Source organism: Cololabis saira, chromosome 15 (assembly GCF_033807715.1).
Source record: "Cololabis saira isolate AMF1-May2022 chromosome 15, fColSai1.1, whole genome shotgun sequence".
In the NCBI taxonomy this organism is placed as follows: Eukaryota; Metazoa; Chordata; class Actinopteri; order Beloniformes; family Belonidae; genus Cololabis; species Cololabis saira.
Window position 1 is genome coordinate 25777267 of NC_084601.1, and position 23384 is coordinate 25800650.

Genomic DNA, 23384 nt, shown 5'->3' on the forward strand with positions numbered 1-23384 from the left:
AATTATGAGAAAAGGAGCTAAAATAATAAAAAGTACAAGTTGCTGAAAACTAAGGGCAGTAGAGTACCGCAGGTACACATCTCATTCGTGGTTTTCAGAAAGTATTTAATTTAAGAGTACGCTTAAATACCAAATGAATGAAATAAAATGATAAGAGAAGAGGTAAAATAATAAAAAGCACAAGTTGTTAAAAATAAGGGCAGTAGAGTACAGCAGGTAATTATTTAATTTAGGAATAAGTGGTTCCAGGATGTTGAATTATTCTCATGATGCAGAACTCATGGTTGTGTTCAACGTCTTCGGGTGAGACTTTATCCATCAATAACAGGGGCATTTATGTACCGGCTGAAGGGAAGGGCAGACAAAAACATTGAGTAGTCAAGGGTTTTGAAATATATAAAAAGTAATTTATAAACAAAAAAGAAACTCTGTACTGTCTGTACACAAATCTTAAACTTTCTGTGTGTATGAAAACGTAAAATTACAAGTTTACAGTTACTAGGAAAAAAAACAGTAAAGATGGCAAAAGTTGTAAAACATTTTTCAAGATTTCCAAAATAAATGAAAGGCAGCATCATCTTTTGCACAAGTGTTGTGTGCTAGACAAGAACCAACTCTTTGCTGGTCTAGAGGAAAGAACCACGTTACGTCGGGGGCTACGTGCTTACTTTTGCATATTTCATTCAGACCAGAAAAGAAAAGCACATGTAAATAACAATATTAGGTGATTTCTTTCTTTTTTTATATATATATCTTTTTATGGCTTTTTTTCCGGTCTAACTGAAGATCCAGTGTGTCATTTAATTAATACAAATTGTAGCTTAACTCAAATTTAATTTCTAATACTGATTGTGTGAAGGAATTAATTGATTTCCAGAAACGTATTAAAAGATCACATTCCCAAAACATATGTACAAATGTTCCATCGATTCTTTTACATCTTGGACATTTTGAAGACATATCTTATAAATAAAACATAAAACTCACTGATTTTTCCTTTAATTGTGTATGAGGTTATAAATATGTCCTCTATTTCAGATACCGGTAATCCAAGTCGGATTTTATTTGTTTTGATAGGTGATTGAACAATGCTCCATATTTGTAAATATTTAAAAAAGTGTTTGTCAGGGATGTTGTATTATGATTTTAAGTCAATGAAGGATTTTAATTGCATGTTTGAATTAAATAAATCCTTGAACTGTTTTAAACCAGAGTTTGCCCATTCGACTATGTTGATATGCTTAATATTCAGATCTGGATTTTTATAAATAGTGGAATGCATTGAAGTACAAGTGGTAATACTGGAAATGGTGACGTACACAGACGTATACAGTAACGTGATGACGTGGCTCTCTGGCCAGCTGCTGACCAGCACCAGCTTGTGTAAAAGCAAACGGTTCTCAACCGGTTCTTACTTAGAACCAACCGCGAACCGGCTCTAGCACCAGCACTAGCACCAGCCCTGGAACCAGCTTGGTGTAAAAGGGGTAACAGCGAGAAGGTTCCCGGTTCGACTCCCTGGTCTTTCTGTGTGGAGTTTGCAAACTTTGCATGTTCTCCCTGTGCTTGCGTGGGTTCCCTCCGGGTACTCCGGTTACTCCCACAGTCCAAAAACATGCATACTAGGTTAATTGATTATTCTAAATTGCCCGTAGGTGTGAGTCAGTCTCTATATGTGTCCCTGCGAATGGACCGGTGACCTGTCCAGGGTGTAACCCCTGCCTATCACCTGAAATTAGCTGGGATAGGCTGCAGACCCCCGTGACCCTGAAAAGGATAAAGTGGGTGTAGAAAATGGATGGATGGGTGAATCCAGGAAGGATTGGGTGCATGTAATTCTTTGGAGGCAACCATGTCTAACATGTTTGCTTCATGAATACCTTCCTTTTATTTTAACTGTCAATCTACTGTTATTTTTTTTTAAATTCTTTATTTGGGTATGGCAGTACATATAAAGTAAAAGCAGTAATATTCTTATCCGCCATCCAGTTTTTTTAATTTTAACTAAACATATTAAGAAATAAGAAAAGGCAAAAAAAAGAAAGAAAAAAAACTACAAAGAACTCTATACAATCTGGGCGAGACAGACTATACACATAAAACCTCCATACAGAAGAAAAATAACATGATTCTCAGTTGGGTGGAGAATGAGATAAAAATAAGGATAATGATATGATAGTAGGGCTGGGCAATATATCGAGATTTTAATATATATCGATATATTTTCAAACGCGATATGGTACAAGACAATATCGTTTATATTGATTATTAAAAAAAAAAATATGATTTTGATATAGCTTATTTTGTGACAAATTGACTTGAATGTTTTATTTGAGATTTGCACAAATGTTTTGTTATTTGCACAACTGTCAACCTCAGTGGAAAAGTCTGCCTTACTGTCTACATTGTATTAATTGCACAGTGTATTTTAATTTAATTGTTATGCAGGAAAGGGATATTTGTTTTATTTTATTCAAGAAGCATTTTTATTCTATATATGCAGGCAGTTTATTTTTATTTCATTTGTTTTATGCATTTTGATATTGTGCAGACCTCTGTTAATAAAGGAACCTGTGGGACATTTGGCACGAGGGATTGTATTAAAACTGACTGTTTTTTTAAGGGTTTGCCTCAGAAAAAATGAAGCTAACAGAGAAGCTATGCTATAATGCTTTGGGGGAAACCCCAATTATGGCACAGAAAAAATATCGATATATATCGAGTATCGTCATTTAGCTAGAAAATATCGAGATATGACTTTTGGTCCATATCGCCCAGCCCTATATGATAGTATTGGTGTCTGGCTTCAGATCATTCAAGAATGTGAGGGGGAAGGAGGAGAAAAACAAAACAAGTTTTATCTATTCAATACCTCCAAAAATTCTGGGTGCAAATCCTTCTCATATACAACCCATTTCGTCCACAATTTTACAAACAAATCTTTCTGGAGACGGATGCAAAATGTAATTTTTTCCATCATATATATATATATATATATATATATATATATATATATATATATATATATATATATATATATATATATATATATCATTAACTTAAGTTTATCCACTCCTGTATTGTGGGGGCCTCAGGGAGCAACCGATGTCTTGTGAGCGCTTTTTTACCGGCAGTTATCAAAGTCCCAAATAGATATTCATCTGACCGTCCTATCAGGAAATCAGTCCTTCCCAAATAAAGTATAATGAACTTGTAAGTCAGATCAGCATAAAATATACGTTTCAGTGTCCCGTGAAGCTCTTTCCAAAAGGGTTGTACCACTGGGCTCCCAGAAAACATGCCAGTGGTTAGCTCCCTGAAGCCCGCACTGTCTCCAACATCTAGTATTACTCTCATCCATATATGCTTTTTGTTTTGGTGTGATAAAGAATCATATCAGACATTTCCATCCAAACAAATCTACTGTCATTTTTAATCCAGAAGTTTCAGCTGACTTGCACTTGTTAAATTACACCTGTTGTTAGTGGACTGCTGAAATGTTATTTAGTCGACCTGTGCAAGGACCAAAACACAGCACCCGTGTTTGTTTTTTTTGTTGTTTTTTTACCAATTAATCCTGCAATATATTGAATTGCTTTTCTTTAATTTGCACAACAGTCTAGCAAATATATGAATGACTGCAAACGAAATTGTTGGGGAGATCCCCCTGTGTTTCTGTTCGTGGTTTTCTTTGACCATGTATCTCGCCCTGCAAGACTTTTCTTCAGGACAACAAAAAAGATCTAGACTTTGTAGATGATGGATGGAAACATCTTTAGTCTTTGACGTATTATTGTGATTGCCACTACTGCTGTTGTGAAAATATTCAACAAAAGATGAAGGCAACGGATGATCATTCAGAGGCAAAGCCCTTGTGTAATGTATTATGATGAAATAGTGGTATAGTATAACCACATTGTATTAAAGAGGCTGGAAACTAGATTTTGATGACTTTTGATGACATCCAGAACTGCGGTAGACGTCTAAATGCACAATGTGTTTCCATCACACTTTTGCACTAAACTAGATTGTATACAATTCTGGAAAAACCCTGTGAAAGCATGGGAAAGGGGGGTTTGCAATATTTGACCGTTTGTTTTTTTTCAAAATTCGAGGCATTTTAATAACTTTTTTTTTTGTGTGCAATATTTAGGTTTTGGGCAGATCTTGGGTTAGTGGACACGCAACATTTCTTTTTATTCTGAGGGGTTTCACACACTCTATTTACGGATTTCCTGCTTCCATGATGTGCTAAATGATGCAGGGCTCTCAGGGTAGTGGAAGAGCAAGCCAGATCTTTGTAGAACCTTTTGGGAACTGGCTCTAGCACTGATAGAGAGCTGCTGGAAAAACCCTACAATATTTAATGCACTAACTGCAATGTTTATCCTTCCAAATAGGAGGCTACCAATGGCAGAAGTGATGTGGGAAAGATGGAAGGGGGCAAAAAAGAGAAAGCAGGCTCCAAGTTGTCCGTGGAGCGGGTGTACCAGAAGAAGACCCCACTTGAACATATCCTTCTCCGTCCAGACACCTACATTGGTTCAGTGGAGCCCGTCACTCAGGTGAGTTGCTCATAAACATGCTCCCTTTTTTGAATCAAATTTGAAAACATGATGTACAGAAGAAGTCACGTTTTGAAGACTTTCTTTGGCATTAGCTTAGAATGGGTACAGTCACTTTAGGGCTGGGCGATATGGACCAAAAGTCATATCTCGATATTTTCTAGCTAAATGGCGATACTCGATATATATCTCGATATTTTTTCTGTGCCATAATTGGGGTTTCCCCCAAAGCATTATAGCATAGCATCTCTGTTAGCTTCATTTTTTTCTGAGGCAAACCCTTAAAAAAACTGTCAGTTTTAATACAAAGCCTCGTGCCAAATGTCACACAGGTACCTTTTGTTTACAGAGGTCTGCACAATATCAAAATGTATAAAACAAATGAAATAAAAATAAACTGCCTGCATATATAGAATAAAAATGCTTCTTGAATAAAATAAAAAAAATATCCCTTTCCTGCATAACAATTAAATTAAAATACACTGTGCAATTAATACAATGTAGACAGTAACAGGCAGACTTTACCACTGAGGTTGACAGTTTGTCAATTTGTCACAAAATAAGCTATATCAAAATCATTAAAAAAAAAAATATATATATATATATTTTTTTTAAATCGATATAAACGATATTGTCTTGTACCATATCGCGTTTGAAAATATATCGATATATATTAAAATCTCGATATATCGCCCAGCCCTAAGTCACTTCATAAAACACAATGGTCTATTGTGTTGATAATTCTTTAGATATTTTGAACCATCTGGAAATAAAACTATATTATCCAGGATTATATTTTTTGTCTTTTTGGGAGTCATCTTTTTAAATAAGGGAAAAACTGCTGCTGTTGGATCTAAGGCCACATGTAACTTGCCTTTCAGTTAAGCCCTGAGACACTGGTAAAATGACATGCTTAATGTTTCACTTAAGATGTTTTCATTGCATTTTACAGCCAATGTGGGTCTTTGACGAAGACATAGGAATGAACCAGAGGGAAATTACCTATGTTCCCGGATTGTATAAGATCTTTGATGAAATTCTGGGTGAGTGAATCTGAACTTGTCTTCTCATACAGCAGAGTTTGTAGAAAAATCCACTTGGTATTTTAGACTTTACTCTCATAATTGTAAAACTGCAAGTTTACTGCTAGTTGTCAGCTCTGTTAATGTGTTAACACCAATGATCTAGGGCCTGATGTAAATGTTTGTTTCCTTCTCTAAGCTTATCTTTGTGTTCCTTAATGTAGACGTGATAAATGAAACATTGACTGACTTATTTTAATTTGACAGATTACAGTGGGACATGGAGTTTTATTTATGTCTCTAGGTTTTTCCCGGATGAGTAAAGGTTAATACATCACTCTGAGCTGTTGGATGTTGATGTTGACGACTCACTTGCATGTAATGCAGTGCTCCAAGATGCCTGCATGACTTTTGGTCAAGTTAATTAATGTAATCAATTCATGCATTATCCTACTCAACACTTTTCTGGCAGTGGTCATTTGCTTCTCCACACACGTTTTAGCCTGTAACACACAGTGTTACACACAGTTGTTAAACACTAATGACATAATTTCTTCATTGCAGTATTACTTCTATGCTTGTATAATTATTCAAAAGCCACCTGGAGACATTTTTAATTAACTTGTGGGTTTCATCACCCTCTTTAAATATAAGTCTTTTATGGGCATTGAGCTGAAATCAAGTTGAATACTTTTCATTTGGCTACTGGTAAATAAAGATTCAATTTGATTATAGCTATACACTGCAAGATTATAAAACAAATACCGGGTACTGCTTTGTAGTGGCCCATGTGACACTTGTGATGCCACCGAGGGTTGGCTGTACCTGCCTATGTACGACATCTTCTGCCTCTATCTTCATGTTCTCATAAAACTCATAGATCTGACTATATTTCATGACATTTTAATAGGGGTGATGTTGTCAAGGGACTTTCTTAAAATCTTTTTTTTTTTTTTTAATCAAAGAATGTCCATTAGGGCTGAAAGATTTGGCTTTTTTTTTTTTTATAAATATTTTTATCCCAGTTTTTTCCCCCATTTTATCACCCAGTGCTCCGACCTAAGTCAGTCCTGGGCATTGCCATCCTCTACCAACCCCGGGAGGGCCCTGCACTGAGCTCAGGTCTCCTCCTTAACTTGAGGAGTGAGCAGCTTCTTTTCACCAGACAGGGTGGGGCTTCTCCGGCCAGACGTAGCGCGTGGAAGGATCACGTTATTCCTGCCGGATCCTCCCCACCCCATCTGGCGCCCCGGTGTAGATTTGGCTTTTTAAAAAAAAATGTGTAATGACTTTAACACGAGAGGGAGAACTGTCCGATAGATCAAGCTATGTGAGCCTACAAATGGGGATGCGTTTCCTGGCAGGCTCTTCTCTGCGTTACACCTCCACTGACTGCTGATCAGCATCGTGCTCTGGGATATTGATTGCTCATCAGTGCTCTGATTAAAACAGAGTTCTTGGTATCCAATATCCCACTGCAGGAAACGAACCATGAAGGAGTTTCGTCGGCTTATGGCGCTTTTCCACTAGTACCTACTCAGCCCGACTCGACTCGCCCTCGTTTCTTTTCAATACCCAGATCAGAAGTAGGAGGATTGGAGCGAAGCTGCTGTGATGTATTTGATTGTGTGATCTAAACGAAGAAGACAACAACACTAAAGATGTAGAACCCGGAGGAGATGATAGATGTGCTGCTGGGTCTGTGGCTTGTGTTCGGTATCAAGTTAAAAAATGAGAGTGAGAGAAGCTTCAAGCGGCGACACTTTTTAATTTATTTTAGTTTGTCTCGGCGCTGCTGAAAAGTCAGCTGGGAGCCGCGAGCAGCTATGAAGTGACAGAGCTCCTGGTAGATCTGGTCGTTCCTTATCGCCCGTCTAGATCCCTTTTTTAATTCTCTCCTCAGCCACCAGGTTTATGAACATCTGCACCTCAGAGTTGGATCACCAAACAGACTTTTGCTGCCATTGCTGGTGGAATAAAATGTCGAAGCCGCTGTCAGAGTCTCTTTCTCTGATTTCCACCTCCTGACTCAGACGTCTGACTCCAACCCCCCGACCAATCGGTGGCCTGTAGTGTGATGATGTCAGATGCAGCCGACTCAGCCGCTTAGAACCTCTGCAGAGTGGTTACAGAAAAGTATCTACTCGGCACATTAGACCCCTAGTGGGAAAGAACCAAACTGAGGCGAGTCGAGTCAGGCTGAGTAGGTACTAGTGGAAAAGCGCCATTACTTGTTGACAAATTTAACTCCTGTACCATGTAATAATGTAATGAACCCGGGCCTGGTCCCTGCGCCGGATCTTTAGCTAAGAACTCGCTTGTGCCTAAGTAACCCAGTAATTTTTTTCTTCTTTTACTGTGCCACTTCAAATTCCTTTTGTATGGCGTGACACATTCAAACATTTCGAGCAATGGTCCCTGTCTTTGGCTAGTTCGGTGCTCGACATTTTAGCCATACTCCTGTCATTCATGACTCTGGTATTTTATTTATTTAAGAATTGTGCTACAAACTGGAAGTTTGTGGTTTTTAAACTTTAAAGAAGCAATGTTGGCACGGCATGCGCTGCACAACTGATGTTTCGCAGCATCTTTAAAAAAACAACAAATAATCCCACTGTGGGGATGAGGTGTTACTTTTCTAAGACTATTTGGGGATCCAGCTTCTAGCCGTTCTCAGAGGTCGTTGTGTAGCAGCATAAAAAGCTGATTCTCTAAAGGGCTCTGCTCATGCTTGTGTCACGCGACAACCTTTTATTTGCTCATGTTACAGTTTACAAAATCCTGTTTTATGTCGTGATATTATTGCATATGCAATTGATAATTCGGCCCTAGCATCCATTATAATGTTTTGTACAGTTCTATGAATTGAATCTGCTGACTGTAAACATTTACTGAGTCATGAAAGGACTGTGTGTGTGTGTGTGTACATTGCCATAAAGTCTTAATTCACATTGATAAAATCAAGTTAAATCACCAAACCCTATAAGAAATACCACAGCATTGGAGAAGATTGAATAAAAAAATGATTAGTGATTGATCACAAACATTGTCATGTATTTTATGAAAGTGTGTGATGGATACCCATTTTGTTGTTTTCATTGACAGTCAATGCGGCTGACAACAAACAAAGGGACAAGAACATGAGTGCCATCAAGGTCACCATCGACCCGTGAGTACAGTGATTTCTACGCACCAAAAGCACGCGCACCTGAAGGTCCCGGGCTCTTTTTCAAAGAGCTCAAAGATTGTTTCAGCCACTGCTTTTCCACTAAGGTCAGAGGTACCATGAGGGGTAAAAATACCAAAAATGCATATGTTTTTTTTGAGGAGGGAGTTCACGATGGTATACGATGTAGTAATAATAATAATAATCAATTTTATTTATAGAGCGCTTTTAAAAGATCTCAAAGACGCTTCACAGACACAAAGATAAAACATTGAGATCAATAAAGTTAAAATTAAAAACAGGATAAAAAAGATAAGATAAAGGATAAAAGCTGTTTTGAGTTTTGAGATGATGGTGTTGAATGCTGAGCTGAAGTCAATGAACAGCAAGTAGAGTTAGACTATGGACTATGAATTATATTTTGATACCATGATCATACCACACATGTCCTACTGCATCACCTGAAAGTATTGGATAAAAAACCCAAAACATACCATCACTGTCAGATATTAAAAAAGCATGAGCGCTTAAACTGGGACAACATTGTAAAATATAATGACACTATTTTGATCTATAAAAGCTTTCATGGCCAGGCACCACCCCCACTACAGGAATCTGTGAAAAGAAACTCAAACAGATTAACCAGAGCTGGTGTTAGAGGCGACTGTATAGTTCCTTTTAGAAATAGTGCGTTTTGTCGAGCCCCTTTTTCGGTTCGTGCCTCTCACACCTGGAAATCAACGCCAAGCACGATACGTGAACTTCCCACTCTGACCTCTTTCACCAAACATTTTAAATCATGGCTATTGGAGGAACAACACTTTTATCACAACCAGGATTAAACTTGTGTATTTTGTCTTAATGTTAATTATCTGTTTTAATTCGTACGTACTAGGGAAATCTGCAATGCAACACACACTTTGTATGTCACACAACTTGGATACTCTCAGTGCCATTATATTGCCGTCGCTGGTATTTCATTATTGTAATATGCATTTTTTGCTCAAGTCACTTTAAGATACAATCTATACTGCTTTTAAATGCTGCTAAATCTATCTTGCTACTTTTTATGTTTTATGTTTATTCCCTTGTTTGATTGTATTTTTTGACTGAATTGTTTTTATGTTTTCTGTGGGGACTGCGGGTGGAAACTAGCATTTCTGCTAAAATCCGGTGTATTTACTGCTTAATGTAGGGTTCATTAATATTCATTGTCCCGTCTAAAATAAACTTTGAAACTCATATCTGCCTTTTTATTCTACCTCCACTAGTGAATCTAATACCATTTCAATCTGGAACAATGGGAAAGGAATTCCTGTGGTTGAGCATAAGGATGAGAAGATGTACGTTCCAGCTCTCATCTTCGGCCATCTGCTCACCTCCAGCAACTACGACGATGACGAGAAGAAGGTCACGGGTAAGAAACACTTTCTCATAAAGCAGATTATTCTATTATTATTTTGTTATTATTTAATTTTTTCTTATTATTACGTTATGATGATGATGATTACCATTTTCACCTGTACAAAATGTGAGTTACCCCCCCCCCCACTTATTGCTTATTCAACAATCAATTATTGAATAAGCCTTTGAAAAAATGGGGTTCTTCTGAGAGAGAAGAGCTGCAGCTTTAACAATTTTTTTCTCTTTAAATTTGAGCTGTATATTCCATTGATACAAAAGAATATTAATCCTAATCAATCCTAGAAAACAGAAGATTTGGTTTTTTTGTATGTGAACTGTGATCTCATTAATTAATTCTTCAGATAAATGAAACCGTTACAATTTAGTGGCAGAAATGTGAAAGTAGGTGTTGCTGTCTGCTTATCTTCTCCTTCTTTTTTCTTCTTCTGGTCCAGGTGGGAGAAATGGGTATGGTGCTAAACTTTGCAACATATTCAGTACCAAGTTCACGGTGGAAACTGCCTGCAAAGAGTATAGACACAGTTTCAAACAGGTATGGTGCCTCTCCTCTTTATTGGACTACGGCATAAGTGCAGTGATTTTGATACTGATTAAATTACTTTGCATGTTTTTAAAATACTTATAGTACATGGTGCTGTACTGGATGTAAAAGATGATTTGATTGATTGATTAATTTTGTACATGTGAAAGACAACAATTTAAAGAGAAGATGATAAGAAAACAAAACAAACAAAAAAAAAATGTCATACTTTAACACTTAATATCTTAATTTACATGTGCAAAAAGGAGTAGGAAGAAGTGTAAACTTATTTAATCCTACCCCCATTCACTAATAAATATTAACAAGTATTTATAATAACTAACTATACTATAATTATACTCACACATTGTACTCACACACTTACACATAGTTGAGTATTTCTATATATTTGTACACACATGCCCATATACATATTTATATATATATATATATATATATATATATATATATATATATATATATATATATATATATATACATACACACATGTATACATACACATATAATTAGCTGCCCATTTCTGTACATAAATATAAACAAATCTACCCAATAGTGTGATATCAGGCCCCTAAAAGCCGCTAAACCTATGATCAACTTAGATTTAAGTTTATTCGTAGTAATTCCAGGTCCTGGTCTTGATTGTTCAATGAATATCCTTCTTGAGTTTATCACCAGTGCCCTTTGACCTGTGAATGAAGTAATTGTTGTTTTCATAGGGCTGTGACATGCTGTCATACGTCAGGTAAGGTATCACCAGTCAAGCACGGTTGTTAAGCCACTGGGTGTTTTCATATCCACAGGGATTAAAGTTCTCCGTCTCTGGACGGATTTCCGTCAATTGGAAAATGAGGGGAAAAAAAAAAAAAAAAAAAATTTTGCATGTGAGTTTTGTTGTGGTATAGTTTTAGACTATCCAATGAAATCATGTTAGGCATTAAACTGACGCTGTTGTAAACCAATAAAACTGCCGGAGCCTTGGATTAGCCAATCAGAGCAGAGGAGGCGGTAACTTCGGGATAAGGATTGGCTCTAAGGGCTGGGTCGGTCGGGCTGGGGTGCGAAGCGGGGCTGGGCTCGAGCCGCGGCTGGGGGAGCAGTTGCCCCGTCGCCCTCCTCTCCCCGCCGCCGGAGGCTCGGCAGCCCGGCCCGCCTCGCGGGGCCTTCGTCCAGGCGGCGTTCGCGCGTCGTCGGGCGGGGGTCTTTCTGCGGGGCGGTGTCCGGCGCTGCGCGGAAGGCGGACCGGTGGGGGGGATCGGGTACGGCGGATGGCGGCGGCGACTCTGGACGCGCGCCGGGCCCTTCTCGCGGATCTCCCCAGCTGCGGTGCCCGTCGGGGACCCGTTAACGCGGGCCCCCGGCAGGTCGCCTCTAGGTTTACCACCTTTCAGAAATAGAAATAAGGAACGCCTGATTTCAGCAGCGCAGGCGCCAAAAAAGGGACATCCCCAAAACTTCTAAACTGCATAGAAATGTATTTATTTTATATGAAAAAACTAAATGCTTTGATTTAAAGTTTAAAGTGCTTTAATAGCATTGAACTTGCACACTGTACAGACAGACAACCATAGCCTCTGCTCCTATGCTACTGTAAGTCCACATCAGCCCAGATGTAGAATGTAGCTACAGGTGAAGGTTGGAAAATTAGAATATGGTGTAAATTTATTTAAATTTAAAAGGTGAAACTAATATATTACATAGTCTCAATACATGTTAAACCTTTATTTGTTATAATTTTGATGGTTGAATTCTTTATTGATTTCATAAAATATTCCAATTTTTTGAGATTTTTTATTTGGGGTTTTCATAAACTGAGCCATAATCACCAAAATTATAACAAATAAAGGCTTGAAGTATCTTACTTTAAATGTAGTGGGAAATAAGATATTTGTTTCACCTTTAGTTGAATTTACTACGAATGAAGTTTTGTGATATATTCAACTTTTCCGACCTTCACCTGTAGATTATGACATCAATAAATAGGAGTATATGTCCGTATTGTTTCAATAGGGAACGCAACTTTTAATTCGCAATTACGTAACATTTCCGCATATCAAGGGACGGGTGGCGAGCCTTGTCACCTCGGCTGGCGCCTAGCAGCTGACTTAGAACTGGTGCGGACCAGGGGAATCCCACTGTTTAATTAAAACAAAGCATTACGAAGGCCCAACGGGGGGTGTTGACGCCATGTGATTTAGAAAAACCTTCCTCTCAACAATAACATCATCTCTGTCTGCACTAACACCATCATTGATTGTCCATGAAACAGTCCAGGATGCTTTCATCACCTTGGCCAAAGCCTTGCCAAGTGCAGTGACATCAGAGCAGCCGGTCAACTGGATGAAGAAGTGCAGTTTACCAGGTCGACTCAGATCTAGGAGAACAGGCCTAAGGCTTTAATGACCAATTGATGTGGACCATAAATTAAAAGCAAACTAACAATAAAAAAACTGCTCAAAAACACCTTCCTCCTATAAAATGCTATTGGTCTCGAGTATTTAAATAATGTTGGTTAAAAGTCTTATTACACCTTAAATGCTGTATTAGAAAACAGAAGGGCTAATACAGCATTTAACTTTTTTACTTGAAACCTTTGGGAAGCGACCGCATATGAACTGGCGTGAAAAAAAAAAGTTCAGTCAAAAATATTTTTTTTGCTTTAATCCCTGTATCCAAATTTTGTGGGGACACGGACAACACAGACTTGAACTCGTTGCGGCCAGGGTGGTCTGAGTTTAAGACTCACACATTTCTGTCTGTAGGCTGGTTTATCACTCTGTAAAGGCCTCTAAACAGCTGGTTCACAACATCCTTTTAGGGTGTATTTCAATTAGTTTTCTCCTAATAGTTGTCGCTGCCACCTCTTTGGTGTGTAATGGGCTTCAGGACTCTTCAGAATCATAACCTGTATGTAATTGTGTTTTTACTATTTTCAGACATGGCAGAACAACATGAGCAAGACATCTGACCCCAAGATCAAATTCTTTGATGGGGATGACTTCACCTGCGTGACGTTCCAGCCAGACCTAACCAAGTTCAAGATGGAGAAGTTGGACAAGGACATCGTTGCCCTCCTGACCCGCAGAGCATATGATATAGCTGGCTCCTGCAGGGGGGTCAAAGTGTCATTGAATGGCAAAAAACTACCTGTGAGTCCCTTTCTTTACTTCCACATCATATTTATTATTTTATTTTGTCCATGCTGCTTTAGAGTTTAAGGCGTATATTCTTTTATGCTTGATTCTAGTGTAGTTTTGGTCCAAATAACCTGATGAATTTTTAAACTTATCTAGTGGAATTTGTGGTTTTCCTGTGATTTAGTTTCACAAAGAGAGAAATTCTGTTGCAGCACTTCAAAATCACGTGGGGACATTCCAGTTGCCTAAAGGTCAAAACTGTTTGCTGCTGGGGAAACAATGTTTTGCTCTGTTCTGCGTTATGCCAGTGTTCTGCTTGTTTTGACTTGACAACAGCAGTCCTTGTTGTGTCAAGACCCTTGAAAAGGCCTTGATTCATCCCTTCCAAAACAAATATGTAGCAAGGCTGCGGTTGGACGCTTTAATGCACTGGACTGCTGCATTAGTCAGGTTGATCTGTGAACTACCGAAGTCTGCACTAATTTTAGAGCCCTAAACCATTAGAGATGCACCGATCAGGATTTCGAGGGCCAATCACCGAAAGCAGTATCTGCCGATCCCAATATTGCCGATCACAGCGTGAAATCCATAAATTCGTCAATAGTGTTGTCCCATGTACAACACTAACATTATATTATTAGGTATAAAAATTAGCATACGTCATTCTTTAAAAGTTGATACAAGTTGTAAACTATAAACCTTAGTTTTCCTGTGGAAAGAGGAATTCAATCTTAAAATAAAAATTAATTATGAATTATTAAGCTTTGTGAAAGCTTTAACGGTAGCATCTACCACGTGTAAGGAAACTCTTGTGAGTGAAGCAAAACTCTTCACACTAGAACTCCAAATGTCACTCGGGAAGCGACTGACACGACTCGTCCTGCATAAGGCTTTGGACTATATATAATTTTATATAACTCCGGCGGACATTCATCAGTGAAATATTTACAACTCTGCAGCGCGTAACGGGATCCAAGCAGCTAACGACGCGGCTAAACGATATAGTTCTTTATTTTTCTTGCTGTCGTTTATAGGTCTCTGTTACGTTCAACTGAGTTAGCGACGTTTCTCCTTTTTCTTTCTCTGCGTTAGCGGCAGCCAATTTTGACAGCTCAATATACTCCTTCATGTGAAAAACTTTCAAATGTCCTATCAGCTTCGTTGTGTTGAAATTCTTTTGTAACATTCCTCCTCGGGGTATCTCCTTTGGACACACTTTGCAAACTGCAAATTTGTTGGCCTATTCGGACATTGCAAAACTCCCATAACAGCGATGCCGGTCACGCACCCTTAGGACACCTGGGTCTGAGGTGTGGGAACGCACGGCGGTTTGTTGTTGTAAACGTCATCTGATTGGCTGCTTTGAACTATTATTTTCCGATCTCCGAACAAAACCGATAGGGCCATTATCGGGCCGATACCGATCGGTTTCCTATTGATCGGTGCATCTCTATAAACCATGCACATGTAGGCTTTTGGTGCTGTTCCTTTCTTGGCAGCATTTTGACATATTAACACTAGAGGTGGGTGCAATTCATCGATGTGTCGATGCATCGCGATGCGTCACGTGACGATTTGGAATCGATTAATTAAAATTTTTATTTTTTTTTTAAGTTATCCTATCCAGATTCCAGACTGAATAAGCTGCTGAATCATTTTATTTTCAAGAATGCACATTTCTTATTGTTCACTTGAAATATGGCAGATATGTTTACACGAAATAAATTTGATGGAAGTACATATCTTGTTTACTTGAATTAATGAACTCATTAAATCCAGGGCTTGACCGTTTTCAGTGTTTTCCGCCAATAGAGGGCGCTCTCATGCAAGTGCAGCTTTCCCTGCTCAAAGTTAAGTAAGTCAAAGAGCAAATGTTTACATGGTCATAAAATACATTATTTTGTGTCTTTGAAAAATACATGTCAAAGGTTCAAAAAAACCTTGTTATTTACTTAATGAGTGTTAGAGGAACTGAGTTAATTGATTGGCTATTTATTTACAAATGTAGCCACAAATGAAGACAAAATCAATCTTGTATGGAAAAAAGCATTAAAAATCACAATAATCGAAGAATCGAAGCTCCAATAATCTAAATCGAATCGTGAGCTACCCTTGCTTGCACACCCCTAATTAACACTTTGTCTTCAGGTTATATCAACAGCAGTGATTAATCAATTCATTTTTTTATTTTGTTTCTGTTTTTTGAAAATAAAAGTGTGGGTCATGTGGTCAGGTTGGCTGAAAATGTGAAATGTGTAAATATGGAGTGCAGGCGATTTGTCCCTAACTGAATATCCCTTCTCTCTAAGGTTACTGGGTTCCGGAGCTATGTGGATTTGTATGTGAAGGACAAACTGGACGAGACGGGTGTGGCTCTGAAGGTGGTGAATGAAATAGTGAACGACCGGTGGGAAGTTTGTCTCACCATGAGTGAGAAAGGCTTCCAGCAGATCAGCTTTGCCAACAGCATCGCTACCACAAAGGTAGGTGGTCATCACCTGTGGGGAAAAGCTTGGGGAAAAAAACAAAAACTGCAACACTGAGATGATGTCTCTTTCAGGGCGGCAGACACATCGACTATGTGGTGGACCAAATTGTGGCCAAACTTATTGAAGTTGTAAAAAAAAAGAACAAAGCAGGGGTTACTGTGAAACCCTTCCAGGTAACAAAGGATTTAAAATAATGTAGAATTCAATGGGACTATGGTCTCTTGACTTTAGAGAGGAATTTGAAATTATTTGACCTTTCTCCCGTTTGTTTTTCAGGTGAAGAACCATATTTGGGTTTTTGTAAATGCACTGATTGAAAATCCAACATTTGACTCCCAGACCAAGGAGAACATGACACTCCAGACCAAGAACTTCGGGTCCAAGTGCCCCCTGTCAGACAAGTTTGTCAGGGCTGTAAGGACCCCTTTTGTTTCTTTGAATTCTTCATTGTTCTCTGTTGGTGTGTTTATCTGTAAAACCCATGTGAAACGGTTTTGCTTTGTCCCCCACAGGCAACAAACTGTGGGATTGTGGAGAGTATACTCAACTGGGTGAAGTTCAAAGCTCAGACACAGCTGAACAAGAAGTGCTCTTCTGTTAAACACAGCAAGATCAAAGGCATCCCAAAGCTGGATGATGCCAACGACGCTGGTGGGTTTATAGTTCATAGTTTTATTTGGATCCCCATTAGCTACAGCAAAACTGCAGCTATTCTTCCTGGGGTCCGACACATAATACACAGTACATTACAACAGAAAATTAAAAGCAAACCTAAAGAGGTAGCATAAAAAAAGAAAGGAAAAACAGAAAATAAAGAAAAAATAAATTCATTGCGTTTAATGTTTAGATATAAATAAAAACAGTACATATTCATACATTTTATAACCAACAAATTCAAACAATGTAGTTATCATAGTTTGCACCAATAACCATTTTATATATGTGTATGTATGTGTGTGTGTGTGTGTATATATATATATATATATATATATATATATATATATATATATATATATAATGTATATGTATGTATGTATCCATATACTATCTACATTGTCCTAAAATCTCTAGGACTGTAATGAGGGGTGTGTGTGTAGATGAGATTATTTATTTTATTATTCTTTTTTATGGTGCTGCTATAAGGAATAGTATTAAGGCCAGGCAGGAGAAAAATAAAAATAGGAATATTTTTTTTCATTATGCACTTCGAGAAAAAAGTCGAAATGTCGAGAAAAAAGTCGAAATGTCGAGATGAATGTTGAAGTACACTTTCGAGAAAAAAGTCTAAATTTTGAGGAAAAAGGCGAAATTGCTTTACGCTATTGATTTGAAACACATATCACACATATGCAGTTGCATAAACGTATTCTTAACGTTACACTCCAAGGATGCAAGTTCGTTAGCTGCAGCATTTCTCTCCCCCTGTCACTTTGCTCCATTTCTAAATCCACAACATCTCCTCTTCAACTTGTCAGGAATTAATGGTGTTAACTCGACTGGTTGTGATACATTTGACTATAAGGTTAACTTAAACACAGTCATTATTATTCCAATACTCCCAGGAATATTTTGTTTTGTCAAAATGACTTTACAATGATATTCACTAATAATTTATCAGTCATTTTCCTAACCCTGTCTTAGGTGGCAAACACTCCTCAGAATGCACACTTATCCTCACTGAGGGAGACTCAGCCAAGTCTCTAGCCGTCTCTGGACTTGGAGTCATTGGCCGTGATCGTTTTGGAGTGTTCCCACTGAGAGGCAAGATCCTGAATGTACGGGAAGCAACGCACAAGCAGGTAAGAGACGCACCGGTGATGTGTACTGTAAAGCTCGAGCCTCACGGGAAACAGAACTGCAATGAAACTGTAGCGCCACACCAGCTGCTGGGACTTGTGGCCAGTATAGTCAGTAAGAGTGAGTCTTAAAATGTGTTTTGGAGCATCCCAGAAGTACGGAAGAGTATTAGGGCCAGGGAGGAGAAAAATAGAAATAATATTTTAGAGGAAGATTTTTTTTTCCCATTATGCACTTCTAGAAAAAAGTCAAAATGTCGAGAAAAAAGTTGAAATGTTGAGAAAAAAGTCGAAATGTTGAGAAAAAAGTTGTAATGTCGATGATAATGTTGAAGTACAAATTCGAGAAAAAAGTTGAAATGTTGAGAAAAAAGTTGTAATGTCGATGATAATGTTGAAGTACAAATTCGAGAAAAAAGTTGAAATGTTGAGAAAAGTCAAAATTTCGTGAATAAAGTTGAAATGTTGAGGAAAAAAGGCGAAATTTCGACTTTATTCACAAAATTTCGACTTTATTCACGAAATTTTGACTTTATTCACGAAATTTCGACTTCATTCACGAAATTTCGATTTCTTTTCTCGAAATTGTATTTCAACATTATCCTCGACATTTCAACTTTTTTCTCGACATTTCGACTTTTTTCTCGAAGTGCACAATAAAAAAAAAATCTTCTCATCTCAAATATTTTTTCTCCTGCATGGCCCTAATACTCTTCCGTACAGAAGTGACGGTCGGCTTGGCTAAAATTGCATGTAGACTATTGTCACCCTGAATCCCAGTAGAGGACAGACATGGGAATGTTACAGAGAAATCTGGTGAATTTTAAAATAAAACCCTGAGTGGGCTCTTGTCTCTCATCTTAAATGTTTTCTTATCTTTCAATAGATCATGGAAAATGCAGAAATTAACAACATTATCAAAATCGTCGGCCTCCAGTACAAGAAGAGCTATGACGACGCAGAGTCTCTGAGGAGCCTGCGTTACGGCAGGATCATGATCATGACGGATCAGGTGACCTGCTTCACACGTGCTGGTATCTCAACGGTTGGAACTTTGCTCTGAAAGGAGTTGTAATATTTGTTTTGTCCCAGGATCAAGATGGCTCCCACATCAAAGGTCTGCTCATCAACTTCTTCCACCACAACTGGCCCTCGCTGCTGAAACACACATTCCTGGAGCAGTTCATCACTCCTATTGTGAAAGTAAGTGTTCCACCACCAAATACAAGGACTTTACATTTCCTGTCTGTCAGCATGTGAGTATTAGGGCCAAACTAAGACAAAAAAAAAATTGGAAATTACGAGAATAAAGTCATGATAATATGAGAATAAAGTCATGATAATATGAGAATAAAGTCGTAATATTACGAGAATAAAGTCGTAATATTACGAGAATAAAGTCGTAATATTACGAGAATAAAGTCTGCTGCCATTCAAAGAGGTTTTGTTGTTTCTCAGGAAACAATGAGGGTGATCATAAAGATTTTCCTCTTCCACAAAAGACCCAATTTCTTCCAAGTCTGTGTGGTTCCTTCTTCGAAATAGACGCAGTCATTTGCACAATCGTTTTAAAGTCCTTGATAATAATTCAGTGATGATAAAGTATTTCCTTATTTGTGAAACCGATACCAAAATATAACTTCACAAGATGCTCAATATTCCTCATTTTAACACAGGGAGAATACTGCCCTTCCTGTTAGAGTTCTCATAAATCACGACTTTATTCTCGTAATATCACGACTTTATTCTCGTAATATCACGACTTTATTCTCGTAATATCACGACTTTATTCTCGTAATATCACGACTTTATTCTCTTAATATTACGACCTTATTCTCATAATATTACGTCTTTATTTTCGTAATATTACGACTTTATTTTCGTAATATTACGACTTTATTTTCGTAATATTACGACTTTATTTTCGTAATATTACGACTTTATTCTCGTACTATTACGACTTTATTTTTGTAATATTATGACTTTATTTTCGTAATATTACGACTTTATTCTCGTAATATTACGACTTTATTCTTGTAATTTCCCATTTTTTTTGTCTTAGTTTGGCCTTAATACTCCGTAATATTCAGTTGATGGGTGGGGTTCATAAACTTATTTGACACAGTTTTCAGTACACGCTTGATCCCACAGATTCCCAGAGTAATCAGATATTCATTCCAATGATCTCACTGCTGTAGTAGATGATGAAAAGGCTGTTTGGTGGGCAGGATGAAAATGTGCACACAAATAATCAGTAATTGACGACCTGGGCATTGTTGATTACTTGTCTGCAGGCAACCAAGAACAAACAGGAACTCGCCTTCTACAGCCTTCCGGAGTTCGAGGAGTGGAAAAAACACACGGAAAATTTTAAGACCTGGCATATAAAGTATTACAAAGGTTTGCTGTTCAAATGGTTTTCATCTTAAACTTAACAAAAGTGAAATGTTTTGACGGAGCATATTTGTAGCAATTATGACTTACAATTGTTGGATTTGAAAAATGTTCCAGGTTTGGGTACAAGTACAAGCAAAGAGGCAAAGGATTACTTCTCTGACATGGAGAGGCATCGAATCACATTCAAATACAGTGGTGCTGAGGATGATGCTGCCATCACTCTGGTGAGTTTGTTACACTTCCATTTTCTTATCAGGAGCAATCACACTGAATTACATATTTATCATAAATATTCAATACAGTGAAGCAAGGCTACTGATTATAGGTGTGATAGAGCCGGGGTGGCAAACCCGCGGCTCGCGAGCTGCATGCGGCTCTTTGCCCGGTGTCATGCAGCTCTTGCGACTTTATTTAACAGGTGCAGTGAAAGACAGACACGCAGGAAGTGGGGGCAAAATATGCCGCAACTGGAATTAAATCTGCGTCGCTGTACAGGGGAAGGTTTACATAAATCGCCTGCTCAACCCGTTGAACTATACGGGCGCTAGCGCTCATGTTTGTGATGGAAATAACTTGGAGGGAAAAAAAATCCACTCTCAAAATGGCAGGGAAAAAATGCACGGCCAAATGAAAATATGACGATAAACACAGGACGTTTTTAACAGAGTGGGAGAGTTTAATATATATAATATAAATTAAATATAAATATTTAAGCAATACATAATGACAGGCCGTGGTATACAATCACACAGCTGAGGGGCGTTCTTTGGCCCGACGCAAAGTGATGTATTGCTTTTATAAAACAGTTACCAATAATGTAAATATGAAAGAGGAATACACAATATAATTTATGTAGTTTTTAATTAATCAGAAATACATATTATCCAGTAAAAATAGCCCCACTGTGGAAAAAAAATAGTCCCATCTCTCCAGACGTCAGCTCTGCATGTCTTTTGCTTGTCTTTTTTTTCCGGAGACGGACACTCGTCAATCCATTCATCCATCGTTAGCCCTCCCCGGAGATCAAAGTTTACCGTGAACATGCCAAATGAATTGTTAACTAAAATAAAAAATAAAACTTTAACACCAGCTACTTTTTGCTACCTGCTGTAACCGTCAAAAAATATGTAACAGTTGGTCGTTGCCATGGATACATTGTTGCTTCCCTGACGCGGAATGATATGCTGTGATAAGGATTTAGAATAGAAGGCGTGGTATATGCTCATTATACCACAGTTAACACCCAATAAGATTGCAGGATTTCACCTTCCCGTTTTATAATGGTAGTTTTATGTCTCAGAGAGAGCAGGGAGTGAGGGATTATGGGGCAGTTGATGTGTGCATGTGTATGATGTGGCTCTTTGCAGTAACACTGTAACCAATTGTGGCTCTTACGGCTGAATTATGGTTCTGCGTTAAACCTACGCCGTAGGGTCCGCGGCTACGCAGGAGTCTCTCCGTGGTCTACGCCGTAGCCTGACGTGCACCTCCCAAAAAATGTAACTACGCGTCGAGGCGACGCAGACCGAGAGGGCTGTGATTGGTTTGCTTGGTAGCAACGCATTTCCAGTTCCGTTTCGTGAAGCAGTAGTGAACTTTCAGCGCTCTTTTTTTTTTTTTTGTTTGTTTTTTCTTTTTGCACAATAGTTGTCCTTATCTCTTTGATTCACTGTGACCGGAAATGCCGGAAGCTAAACAAAGTATCAACTAGCGCTCTGGGGGGGTATTGCACCGCGGCGAAATGGAGTGACGGAGAAGTCCGAAGGTTTCACGACGGCGTCACGGCAACGGCGTAGGCTCTGCATTGGTTTAATGCAGAACCTTAATTCAGGCTTTAGCCTCTGACTGGTTGGCCACCCCTGTGATAGAGAACCCTGAGGAATCTGGATACTACAGTTACCCTGAGAAGAACTTGGCTATTAGACAACCAGGATGCCCATGGAAAAGAGAGCAAACTTGGAGTTTGAGGGCATAAACGAGTCGGTGGAGGCTAATATACAATGTGATTTGTTTTGCTGTAGGCCTTCAGTAAGAAGAAGACGGATGACCGGAAGGAGTGGCTGACTAACTTCATGGAGGACAGACGTCAGAGGAGGATGCACGGCCTGCCAGAGGTTTGTATGAGGGACGATGTTCAATGTGTCGTCAAATGGTTTTGAAGAAAGAAGAAATTCTATGGATGGAGGTTGAGTCTCCAAAATAAATTAATAAAAATCTGTAACTTAAGTGCTATGTGATGATTTTTGGTAGATTTCTGAGATGTGATTTGATATGTGTATTAGAGACATCTAAACATTTATTTTTCAGCAATATCTATACGGAACTCAAGCTAAGGATCTGTCCTACAATGACTTCATCAACAAAGAGCTCATCCTGTTCTCCAACTCTGACAACGAGAGATCCATCCCATCCTTGGTTGATGGTTTGTAAATTCTTCATATTTGAACTGTAAAAGAATTGATGCCATTCCAGTACATGCATTTTAATGTGTCGTGTGTGTGTTTTGTTGTTGGTGTTTGTTTTTTTGACTTTGATAGTTACACTGTCGGATTTTGCTGTTGGAAAAATACGCAATGCGAAGTGAAGATGATTTCTGGATATCTGCGTGTATATTTTTCTTACAGGTTTGAAGCCAGGTCAGAGGAAAGTGTTTTTTACCTGCGTGAAGAGGAACGACAAGAGGGAAGTGAAAGTAGCACAGCTGGCTGGTTCTGTGGCAGAAATGTCCGCCTACCATCACGGAGAGGTGCAGTCAACTTTTAATTGTATTAAGAGTCAATATAGCACCATTTTAAGTTTTCAATCAGCTGTAAAATCAAAGACTTTCCTTAAGAACAATTACTTTTTTG

General features: G+C 38.4%; 1 protein-coding gene across 1 annotated transcript in view; it reads left to right on the top strand.

Annotated features, from left to right (window-relative positions):
* Positions 1–23384, top strand: part of top2b (DNA topoisomerase II beta) — a 43124-nt gene that overhangs the window by 2551 nt on the left and 17189 nt on the right. The window contains exons 2-19 of the mRNA XM_061741175.1: positions 4401–4565; positions 5518–5608; positions 8693–8756; positions 10025–10170; positions 10613–10710; positions 13653–13865; positions 16163–16336; positions 16414–16515; positions 16619–16756; positions 16855–16993; positions 17984–18141; positions 19025–19150; positions 19231–19341; positions 20433–20538; positions 20650–20759; positions 22557–22649; positions 22843–22957; positions 23160–23281. Coding sequence (XP_061597159.1) covers positions 4401–4565; positions 5518–5608; positions 8693–8756; positions 10025–10170; positions 10613–10710; positions 13653–13865; positions 16163–16336; positions 16414–16515; positions 16619–16756; positions 16855–16993; positions 17984–18141; positions 19025–19150; positions 19231–19341; positions 20433–20538; positions 20650–20759; positions 22557–22649; positions 22843–22957; positions 23160–23281 — 2271 coding nt within the window. The remainder of the gene's footprint in view (positions 1–4400; positions 4566–5517; positions 5609–8692; positions 8757–10024; positions 10171–10612; positions 10711–13652; positions 13866–16162; positions 16337–16413; positions 16516–16618; positions 16757–16854; positions 16994–17983; positions 18142–19024; positions 19151–19230; positions 19342–20432; positions 20539–20649; positions 20760–22556; positions 22650–22842; positions 22958–23159; positions 23282–23384) is intronic.